The 11,607-nt window shown below is 31.1% G+C and overlaps 1 protein-coding gene across 1 annotated transcript; it reads right to left on the bottom strand.

Annotated features, from left to right (window-relative positions):
- Positions 1 to 1,334: 1,334 nt before the first annotated feature.
- Positions 1,335 to 8,880, bottom strand: LOC104247601 (MLO-like protein 6). The gene is made up of 15 exons (XM_009803659.2): positions 8,425 to 8,880; positions 8,280 to 8,337; positions 7,887 to 8,143; positions 7,393 to 7,509; positions 7,225 to 7,285; positions 6,997 to 7,085; positions 4,819 to 4,893; positions 4,339 to 4,433; positions 4,175 to 4,224; positions 3,696 to 3,736; positions 3,326 to 3,499; positions 2,798 to 2,833; positions 2,576 to 2,643; positions 2,361 to 2,421; positions 1,335 to 2,107 (listed from the first exon to the last, which is right to left on the bottom strand). The coding sequence occupies exons 1-15, from the start codon at positions 8,545 to 8,547 to the stop codon at positions 1,619 to 1,621; spliced, it is 1,794 nt and encodes a 597-aa protein (XP_009801961.1). The 5' UTR covers positions 8,548 to 8,880; the 3' UTR covers positions 1,335 to 1,618.
- Between the last annotated feature and the right edge of the window lie 2,727 nt (positions 8,881 to 11,607).

Below are 11,607 nucleotides of genomic sequence, written 5' to 3'. Positions count from 1 at the left end.
GTCCGGGCACGCTCCTAAGTCCAAAATCATCTAACGGAGCTAAAGCAATTATCAAAACTCAAATTTGAGGTCGTTTTCACATAATCAACATTCGGTCAACTTTTTAAACTTAAGTTTTCAATTAAGAGACTAAGTGTCTCAATTTACTCCGAAATTTTTCCGGACTCGAACCAACCAACCTAGTAAGTCATATAACAGCTGTAGAGCACAAAAGGAGCAAAAATGAGGGAACGGGGCTACAACTCTCGAAATCACTGGCCGGATCGTTACAAGATATTATGTTTATTTTGATATACATGACAATGCATACTTTTTGATTTTCATGTATTATTTGTGATCATTGAATCAATATAGTTTGACTCTGAATGACTTATATTAAGTTTATTCATAAAGTTGTTAGGCACTTTGTTAGAATGTATTATGCATTGTAATATATGGAAGGAAGTATTTGCTTAAAAGCATGACCGCCATGATTTATGTAATAATATAATCTAGTTAAAGTGATTGTTGCATAAATTTTAGTTGAGTGATAAAATCTATGGTCATATTATTATATTTATCTCTCATAAAGGATTATCTGATTTTAATATGTGGGTCAAGTGGGAGAATGTTAGAAATTCACCATCTCTTCTAGAGACTTCTAGTGTGGCTCATATATAGGTAATAAATTATTTATCTTATCTTTCAATACATAATATATCAGATAATATTATGTAGTTATGCATATTTGGTACTCCTCCCGTTCCAATTTATGTGAATCTATTTCCTTTTTGGTACATTCCAAAAAGAATGATCCCTTTCCAAATTTGAAAATAATTTAGCTTAAACTTACAATTTTACCCTTAATGAGAAGTTTTTATAACCACACAAATACTTGGGGCCACTTTTTGACTTGTTTAGGACCACAAATTTTAAAAGTCTTCATTTTTTCTTAAACTCCGTGCCCAGTCAAACAGGTTCACATAAATTGGAACGGAGGGAGTAGTTTCTTTGATGGAAGGAAACTATTAATTATGAATCCCTATGATAACTGTATTTTATGAAAAAATTTAATAGGGCTATAGTATTTGCCTAAGAGTCCCTAGCCTACCTATAAATACGCTCGTGACTCTATCAGGCATCCTACAATAGGCACAATCTAGAAAGCTCTCTAGTTTTTCTGATAAAGGTTTCAAAGGGGATTCCACACTTGAACAATATGGCTGAAGGTACATTCCTATTAATATTCTGCTGTACAAGCTCCGTGTGTATTAGAATTTCAACAATTTTACCCCGCTCAAACATTTGATCCCTCTACAATTAGATTGTTTGATCCAGACAAAAAGCCCAAAACAGAACGAAGAAGATCAAATGTTTTACTTGTATTTAGTAGAAGAGCTCCGATCAAATTCTCGATCTCTTAATTACAGAGATTTACACAGTGCAATACTGCAATCAGGATCTAATTTACAATCTTCATCTGTGAAATCAAGTAATAAATTAATAAAAATATTCGCGAGTGTGCGTGTTATATATCTACTCCATCTTTCTGATTCTTGTGCCGGTCTAAACAGACTTCTTTTTTCAATGCATTAGGAAAAATTCCATCACTTAGTCCCTGTGCAAGATTTTGTTAAATCTATAAACTTGTCGTTCTTTTCTCAAACGAAAATTCTCTTGATCCAGCAATGGTGATCTCATGTTGGTCGCGATCCTCTTGTGGCAGGGGAACCACTTGTGACGAGCTAGGCCCAATAACTTCTGGTGAGTCATGTTCCAAGTGAGCAAGTTGAATCTGATGCATGTAGGACGACGATGAGCCATCACCCTCCTGGTAAAACCGGGAGGGTGATGGGGACCCGCCCTCGTTGTCCCAGTGATCAACATGATCAAAGTTTGATCTACGGGGCGAGTTCTGTAGGCTGCCCATATCGCTCATGTAATGACCGCGCAACAAATGGATGGGTGACATGCCATGAGAGGGTGTTCCTGGCCTGCTTGACATTGGTGTCACTGTATTTGAATGCTTGCTTTGATCCTTAATGTGTTTCTTTGCTGTGTGGTGCCAGTTCTTCAATGCTGTTGCTACTTTCTCATTGAATATGGTTGGTTTCATGTTTGAACCCATCTGTATTCACAATTATACCAATTATGAGCATTTCGTTCCCAAGAATATAAACATGAGCTTAAGTGCTATATATATACTGACTGACTGTGTGCAAAATATTTTCATAATCAGTTACTTAAAATGATTACATGTAAATCTGTTGATGAGCACTAGCTAATTGTTAACATAGAATAATTGAGCCGGTCAAAACTAATAAAAGATAATATTCAAGATTTATATGACAAGAATTCTGAAATTGTATTCAGTTTATTACCTGTGTCACGAGGGCATAAAGAGGAAGGGTGACATAACTGCAGAGAATCTGAATGAGAACCCTGCTCATAATATCATTGTAAATGTTATGAAATGGAGCGGAGATAAGAAAAAGAAGTAATGAAGAATTAACCTAAATAGGTTCCACTCAATCGCTTAAAATATAAATAGTTAGCAATGGTATAATATGTATATAATTTAAGTAAAAGTCCTCACCCCATAGATATTCTGATGACGATATCCTCAGTATGGTCGTGATAACAAGATTTCAGCCCGAACTCATACTGGTATTACCCAAAAGAAAGAAAAGAAAGATTCGGTTATTAGTTGTTTTTTTCCTTCTCACTTTTTTAATTCCATTGTTTCTTTTGCAATAATTTGGTTGAGAAAAAGTTTAGCAATACTGGCCATAGGAAAAAAGTTGGTCCAAGTGCTTACCCAAGTCCAAGCAAAGAAGGCCAATTGAAAAGCATTCTGCATTCATTCAATAAGAAGTAAATAAAAACCATTAAGATGAGCCATAAGATAGCTAAATGTATAAGTATTTGCCTTATATTTACCATTCACAGCAAAAAGAATATTTACATTATTAGGTCATTTTAAAGGTAGTTATTCATAATTGATGAAACAAATAACATAATAAATAAAGCAACTAACCTTCTATAAAAGGTGAATTTGAACTGATTGTGTAAAATTTTTTGCATTGTCAATGAATATAACATAATCTGACTGATGGTTAAATTTAACTTATATCACGGATATGTAAATAATTTTTATATTAGTTGTACCGCATAATTTACTGTTTTAATTTAATATGTTACCTATTTTATTTTTTAGGTAATTAGTTCCATTTTGAATAGTTATAGATAATTATTTTATAGGTGAACTGATAATATAAAACTTCTAATACATTGTTAGCATGAAGAAGTTGAACTATTGATAAAATAAAAATAAAAAATGGGTTACCTGAAAGAGGACAAAATTAATGAGATAAAGAATGAGACGAGGACGGTTGAACCAAAAAAGGTGATCCCCAGGCTGAACGACAGGGACTCCTTTCACTACTTCTCCTCTTTCATGAATCCTTAGTCCCATCTTTGTTATAATCACTTGTAGCTTGGTCCCTACTAATAATATGACCTGCATTTTATTTGTCACCCTTTAAAATTCCATCATATAATTATAAATAAAGCAAATATTTTTGGTATGAGACCAATGAAAACTTTGAAAAAAATAAATGTGAAAACTTTGAAAACAGATAGATGATGTGAAAAATGAAAATGAAACATCCACACAAAGTAAATTGAAAGATATGTACTTGGCAACTAACACTTACAATTAAGGGGATGAATGGTAGCCAGAGATAAGAATACCAGCCTGTCCACAAATATTAATGCCATGTATTAGTCAAATCTAATCGCAATTAAGGAATGAGTAACGTAGCTTGATAATTAAAGTAATTGTTTCTACACCTAGATAAACACTTGCAATACATCATTACACCTATTTATAAACCTATCAATATTTTTGATATAATCATGGATTTCGACGATTATATATACATACCCTCAGCACTTCATATCATAAAGAGTAAAGACAGGGAAGAATTTTTTATTAATCAATCGCCTGAAGCTGTCTTTCTTTCTTTGCCAGGAGGGGTGACACAATCACTAATAGATCTCTCAACGGGAGCCTCTCTCTAAAAGATAAGTATTGAGATTACTAACTTGAAAAATAAAATAATTTACCTACTATAACATATGAATTAAATGTTATCGATGTATATATATTAAAAATATATGTGAAGTAGGTTACCATGAGTATTGAAGAGTAGGAACAGCACAGCGAGAAACCATATTGGGGGACTGAGAAAAGCATAAAAAAAATAAAAGTAAGCTCAAAAGATTAGCACACCATAACTAATAACCTAAATAATTTGAAATATTAAGTTAAAACTTAAAATTGAAGGCTAAAATAACCTGATCCCTACGACCACTTTGAAATCTTCTTCGAGTGATCGTTTGATGTACTTCCGGAAATCGAATTTGTGGTGGCTCTGAGGTGCTAAATGCGCCTGATTATGTTATAGCAAATTAGTAAAATAAAGATAATTAAAAATACAAGTTTTTGTGAAGAATACTTTTTATGGAGATATTCCACGAGCTTTTGGAAGAATAAACCTGAATAGTCATTCACTCAATAACTTAAATTAAAAATAGTTGTGCGATGTGCATATATATATATAAAATTTATGTATAATATGTATGTATATCAGATATGAAAAGTAACCAATGAATCTGGTCAGTACTACTGACCATGAGTTCAAAACTATCGTGGACAATAGCTTCTTTCATAGTGTAGAATCTTTTTTTTACAGTTTACATGACGAGAATACATATCTATGGAGTAGTTTTTTTGTTTCCATGCGTGAAACTAAAAACAAATGAAGATGAAATTACCGTGATAAATCCATGCCTTAGGGTTAAGTAATCTACTTTTGGGACAGATCTTACGAATTGTCTGAAGAAACAAATCTGCAAAAAAGGCCAAGCAATAATTAAGGAAAAAGAATATCCAGCTTATTATTTAGAATCCAATAAACTATCTTTTTTAAAATATGGAATCTATTGACTCAAATTCCGGATTGTCTAGAGACGGCCAAGTCGCCTAAGTCTGACTAAATTTTTTATAAATTTTGAGAGTAAATGTAATACGTGTATACAGTGCATCAGATGTGAACATCAACCAAAGGTATCATATACCAAAAAAATTCGGAAACGACTAGTTAAAAGAAATTTCAACCAAAAGATAAAAAGTTACAGGATACATGGTTTTACGAGGTATATTTTTCATGTATTTGAAGTCAAAGTCAAACTAAGTTGCTTCTTGAAAAAGACGGCGTAATTGAAAAATATAGCAATTATTCTTGAATAATCCTAGGCTATCTAATATAACTACCGTCTAATGTTCTCTCTTTCCATCTTTGTAAGTTTCTTAAACAATTACACATATAGTTTAGGGGAAGCGTCTATATATTTGTCATTCAATAATTCTTGACCTTTCATTTATAACATCAATAAACAAGATCTCTATCATTAAATATTTATGTAAAGAGGATCTAGGATTGCTCCATACAGATGTTTAAAAAAAGATTTTTTTAATCTGTGCCAACCCAATCATTTTAATTAAAATAATCAGCAAATTATAATATATACTTGTAATTCATGTGTAATATATATAATCGGAGTCAATTACTCAAATGGTCACTCAACTTTCTCAAATTATCTCCTAAAGTCACTGAACTATGCCTATTGAAGATCACTCAACTAGATTTTTCAAATTTTGGATTGCCAAATACCTATTTTATCCTCTAAATTATAAATATTTATCTTCTTTTATTTTTTTAACTTTTCAATATTATGATTTTCCCTTTTTAATTTATATTATGGACTTATCTATAGAATAAATAAATATTATTTATAAATTAAAAAAATAAAAATTATTTAAGCATCTATAATCTATAATGTTGGAATAACAAAATAATAAGCATAGTAAAATTAATTAGAATAATTTGTTCGTAATAATAATTTTAGTATTAACAACAAAAATTTAAAAATTTATTTACACAATTCAGAATGAAAGAAAATAAAGGTTGTAAAATATATATTCCATGCATGTAATATAAAAATAATTATTTAAATAAAAGTATTTTTATAATATACATATATATATTCTTGAAAATTATGCTCAATTATATTATATATATTCCATGCACGATTTAACATAGTATATTTTACCCTATACAGATAGTCCCACTACTTTCCGGTGACATAACTTTGTGTCGTCGGAAAGTTGATAGAAACATAATAATATAATTGAGCATATTTAAGAATATATAATGTATATTATAGAAATATCTTTATTTAAATAATTATTTTTGTATTACGTACATGGAATATATATTTTACAACCTTTATTTTCTTTCATTCTGAATTGTGTAAATAAATTTTTGAAGTTTTGTTGTTAATACTAAATCATTATTACTAACAAATTATTCTAATTAACTTTTTTTACTAAGCTCGTTATTTTATTATTCCAGCATTGTACATGCTTAAATAATATTTATTTTTTTAATTTATAAATAATATTTATTTATTCTATAGATAAGTCCATAATATAAATTAAATAGGGAAAATCATAATATTAAAAAGTTTAATAAAATTAAAAAAAGAAGAAGATAAATATTTATAATTTAGAGGGTAAAATAGGTATTTGGCAATCCAAAATTTGGAAAATCTAGTTGAGTGACCTTTTGAGTGCAATAGACATAGTTCAGTGACTTTGTTGTTACAAACAAAAGTAAAGTGACTTTAGGAGATAATTTGGGATATTTGAGTGACCATTTGAGTAATGAACTCTATATAATTGTGTATTTCCCCAAAAAGGATATAATTAATATACTCTAATATTGTAAAGAATATTTCAGTATCGTTACTCATTTGATTTGTTAACCGTTGTTATCTTATTAGGCATGAAACTTTTTCTATCCACTGTTAACGTATAATTAAGAAGTTAAACTCAAAAAAAAAAAAAAAAAACTGAAAAAGAAAAAGTAATGGAGATTAAAATATGCTTACAATCCAAAGTAGGACAGGATTTTTGGTCCAAAAACTCAAGTGCCTTCTCCCAAATGATGTCTCTCGTGTAAACCGAAACCTCTCAGGATCTGTCATTCATGTAAGATAATGTCAATGTCAGCTTTAACTTTTTCTACAATCTTTTAGTTTTCTAAATGTACGTGAAAAAGACATAAAATATTTTCTATTCACATATGAATATTAAAAAGAATTTGGGTTTCCTTTTACCGTGAGTAAATCGGTATTCAGCTGTTTTAGTTTCGTTTTCCCATGACTTCCAACTTCTCATCTGAAAATTAAACAAATTCAGAAAGAAAGAAAAAAAGAAGTGAAACGAATTTGAGAGAGACATTTCTTAAGGCTTACGATATTAAAAAAATGTAAATAATAAAGTACCTTAGCATTTCCCAAAGCCAAAGTGAGGATACAATAGAGAACGTGAAAAACAGCCAGCACAAAGATGAAAATGTGTAGTTGATGAATACCATCGGCAGACACAAATGCTACTTTTCCCTGAAAAAAAATAAAGTAGAAAGAATTTATGTTTTGTTCAAGTAAACACGTTGTGCCTTTTTGAACAAGTAACTTATTTATTTATTATAAATATTAATTAATAATCAGAAAAGAATAATAAGTTAACTTATTAACTATAACAGGTTAAGTAATATTTTTAGTATAATCTCTTTTTCATTCTATCAGTGTACATAACTTAAATTTTTAGAAGAAAAATATCCTCGGAAAAATTTTATTATAAAAAAAAAAGAGATTTTCATTTATTTCTTGTACGTATGCTTAATCATTCAAGATTTTTCTCACATGTTTTAAATTGTTCAAAGTTGGTAACTAGAATGAAAAAGCAAAGAGGAAATTTAACAACAAAAAAGTCATGCCTTGGCTGCGCATTTGTCCTCTCCACCGCCAGCCAAAATTCGCCGAACGCCGCCGCCGGCAGCCGCCATAAGAAGTCTCCGCCGGTGTTGCTCAGACGAGTCTTCAGAATTAGTGTCTTCACCCTTAATTATGTCTTCTTCTTTCTTCTTACTACATGGATGCCATGAATTTCCAATTTTCTCAGATACACATATGTTGGAAATTGGACTTTGTCCTACTGTTAGCAGCAATGATATGAATCCCAGCAGCATTAGCTCTTCAAAAAAAAAAAAAAGAATTATGGTTAATGAACTTGAAAATAGATAGAGCATTCAGAAATTATGGTGTTTGAATTTTGAATATGTCACAGATCACAGTTACTACAAAATAGGCTAAAATTTAAAGGAAAGAACCTGCTTTGATCTTTTCAAGTGCTTCAAACAAGGCTCTTTTATTTTTAGACTTGAACCACTGCAATAAAAAAGAAATAAAAGGAATGAAGAAAGTACGTAAAGATTTATGGTATTTGATTCTGATATGTTGCATGACAAAGTATACCTTTCCAATTAGATGGATGATGTGTTCTATGACAATGGAAATTGCAACTAACACAAAACAAACTGCGGCAACCGCCCACGTCGGCGTTTGCTCCAACGATCTTCCACCTCCACCACCAGCCATCTTTTCTGTTTCGCCGTCTTTACAAAAGAAAAAACTCAAACTTTTTCCTTAGGATTGCCTTATAAAGTACTTATAAGAGAGAAACTATGATAAAACCAACAAAAAAGATGAGATAGTTCGTCGAAATTAATAGTCGAACACAATAAATGCTGCAGGAATTTATTGCAGTGACATAAGAGAAAAGTGCAAAGAAGAATAATAGGAATGAGTATACGAGGGAAGAATGGTTCAATCAATTATGTGAATTTTTATATAATAAGTGGTCGTGAAGAGAAGAGGCAGCAGGCAGAGGAATGACAAAATGAGGTGGAAGGCTTTGACTTCATTGCCGCGTGAGAGAAACAAAGAAGGAAAGGATGACTGACGACTCACTTATGCAAGAGACAGGAATAGTTATATTGACTTTTATCTTCTTCTTTTTTTTTTTCCTTTTTTTTTTCCCTCGATGTCCCATATATATGCATTGGGGTCTCATTGAATTATGGATTCGATCCGGAAAGTCTCGTATCGGAAATAAAGTATTTTCTAACAAATATCATTTCATATTTAAATCTCAAATACAAAATTATTAATTAAGAATAAAAGAGTATTTAACATTGCACCTGGGTGGTTTATATTGACTTTATCAAACTATACGATTTTCAGACTATTTTAATGTCCAAATATGATTTTAGTTCATTCACGTTGTTATACTATTAGGCTAGATAAGTACTGCTCAATATAATTATCTAGTCATCATGCATATGCAGATTTCTTTGACTCTTTCTAATAAGTAACGTGATTTGATGAAAGAGGAAACAGATTTATATATTATGGATTATGGTAATGTATTTAATTTTCTAGGAGTTAACTTACATGTATTGACAATATAAAAATATTTTATATTATTGTTATACTTTTTCCGTTTTAATTTATGTGAATTTGTTTTCTTTTTAGTCCATGCCAAAAAGAATTACTTCTTTTTATATTTTGAAATAATTTACCTTTATGCAGTAATTTATAGCCATACAGAAAATATTTGCTTCATTTTATATGAAAAATTCAAAAGTTTTCTCTTTCTTCTTAAACTTCGTGCCCAGTAAAATAGACTTACATAATAAACTAAAACAGAGGGAGTAGTTTTTTTGGTACATTGAAAAAGACTTATTGCCTGTTTGGCCAAACTTCTAAAATCTGCTTATTTTGAGAAGTATTTTTTTCTCAAAAGTACTTTTCAAAAAAGTATTTTTAGTGAGAATCGATTTGTGTTTGGCTATTTAATTTGAAAAATATTTTTGAGCAGTAATTAATGTTTGACCAAGCTGTTGAAAACTACTTCTAAGTGTATTTTTCTCAAAAGCGCTTATCAGAAAAGTGCTTTTGGAGAGAAGCTACATTTTTCTGCTTCTCAGAAACTGCTTATGCTTCTCCTCAAAAACACTTTTTCCCCTCTAAAAACTTGGCCAAACACCTCAATTTTTGGTCAAAAGCAAATTTGGCCCAAAAAAAATTTTTTGGCCCAAAAGAAAGCTTGGCCAAGTAGGTTATAAGCCTCTGTTTGGCCTTACATTTTGCTAAGTCTTTTCAAAAAAAATTTTGACAAAATATGTTTGTTTATAGATTTTATTCGTGTTTTGATAGATTTTGAAAATAAAATTCCCACATCCCAAAATTAGCTCTGGCTAGACGATTTTTTGGCCCAAAATATCACTTTTATTTTTTAACAATTTTAAAAATTGCTCCAAACTTTTGTATTTTATAAAAAAGTCCACCATCTATTATGACCCAACTAACCACCATCTAATTACTAAGTATCATTTTCTTTCACTACTAGAAATTCGAAAAAAAAGCGACTATAAAAAGCGACCAAAGTTGGTCGCTTACAAGTCACAAAGCGACCAAAAAGCGCCCAAACTGGCTTGGTCGCTATTTTGCTGGTCCCTTTACCTTAGAGTCTAAAGTTGGTCGCTAATCTAATGTAAAAGGACCAAATATTCCGGGTAAACAATATACCGACCAACTTTGGTCGCTTTAATACTTTAATAATATAAATTTAGCGACCAAAGTTGGTCTCTATATTTAACTTACGTTTTTTTATTTATTATTATTCAAAATATAGCGACCAACTTTGGTCTGTAAACTAAATATTATATTTTAAAATCGAAAAAATAGCGACCAAAGTTTGTCGCTTTTTTTTAAAAAAAAATTAAACATAAGTGACCAAAATTGGTCGCTAATTTCAAGAATTTAATTTTTTTTAAATATAAGCGACCAAAATTTGTCGCTAATTTCCAGAATTGTTTTAATAGAATAACAACCAAAGTTGGTCTCTTTTTAGGAAATCTGGGTTAATTAGCGACCAACCTTGGTTCTATTGCCCAAAAAATATATTTTTAGAATAGAAAAGCGACAAAAGTTGGTCGCTTTTTTGGGTATAATTTTGGCAGAAACTGCCTGTTTTGGCAATTACACCACCTGCCAGCATACCAAATTCCCTATTACAAGCAACAACAACAACAATACCAAAAACAATACCAACAACAAAACCAACAACAACAACAACAACACAACAACACCACCACAACAACAACAACAACACAATTTAAAAAAAAACATTAAAACCAACAAATTAAAGTTCAATAGAACTAACAAATTAAACAATGTTAACGGTTATTACACCTAGTTCAAAACAGGTTCTATTTGTCTAGTTCAAAGTATATAAAAATCAAGGAGTGTTTGGTACAACATCATTATCATCACCGTCTGATGAACTTTCATCAACAAGACGACATACAGAAGGGCCTACTTGCCGAGGACGGGAAGAACGATCACGGGGAGGACGGGAGGAACGAGCACAGGGAGGACGAAAGGAACGCTCACGTCCAAGTCGAGCCTCTGGCGATGACACGAGACCGGGGAATCGGAAAACCTCCAAAAGCTAGGAGAGATTTGAGCTACTCTTGCATGCCATGGAACTGAGCTTGCATGCCAATGTACTGAGCATCTCTAAGCTTTTCTCTTTCCTTGGCCACTTCTAACTTGGATGTAAGCTTTGTCACAATCTCCCGCATAACGGAGAGG

This window comes from Nicotiana sylvestris, chromosome 2, assembly GCF_000393655.2.
Source record: "Nicotiana sylvestris chromosome 2, ASM39365v2, whole genome shotgun sequence".
Lineage (NCBI taxonomy): Eukaryota > Viridiplantae > Streptophyta > Magnoliopsida > Solanales > Solanaceae > Nicotiana > Nicotiana sylvestris.
This window is presented reverse-complemented; position numbering and strand designations above follow the sequence as displayed.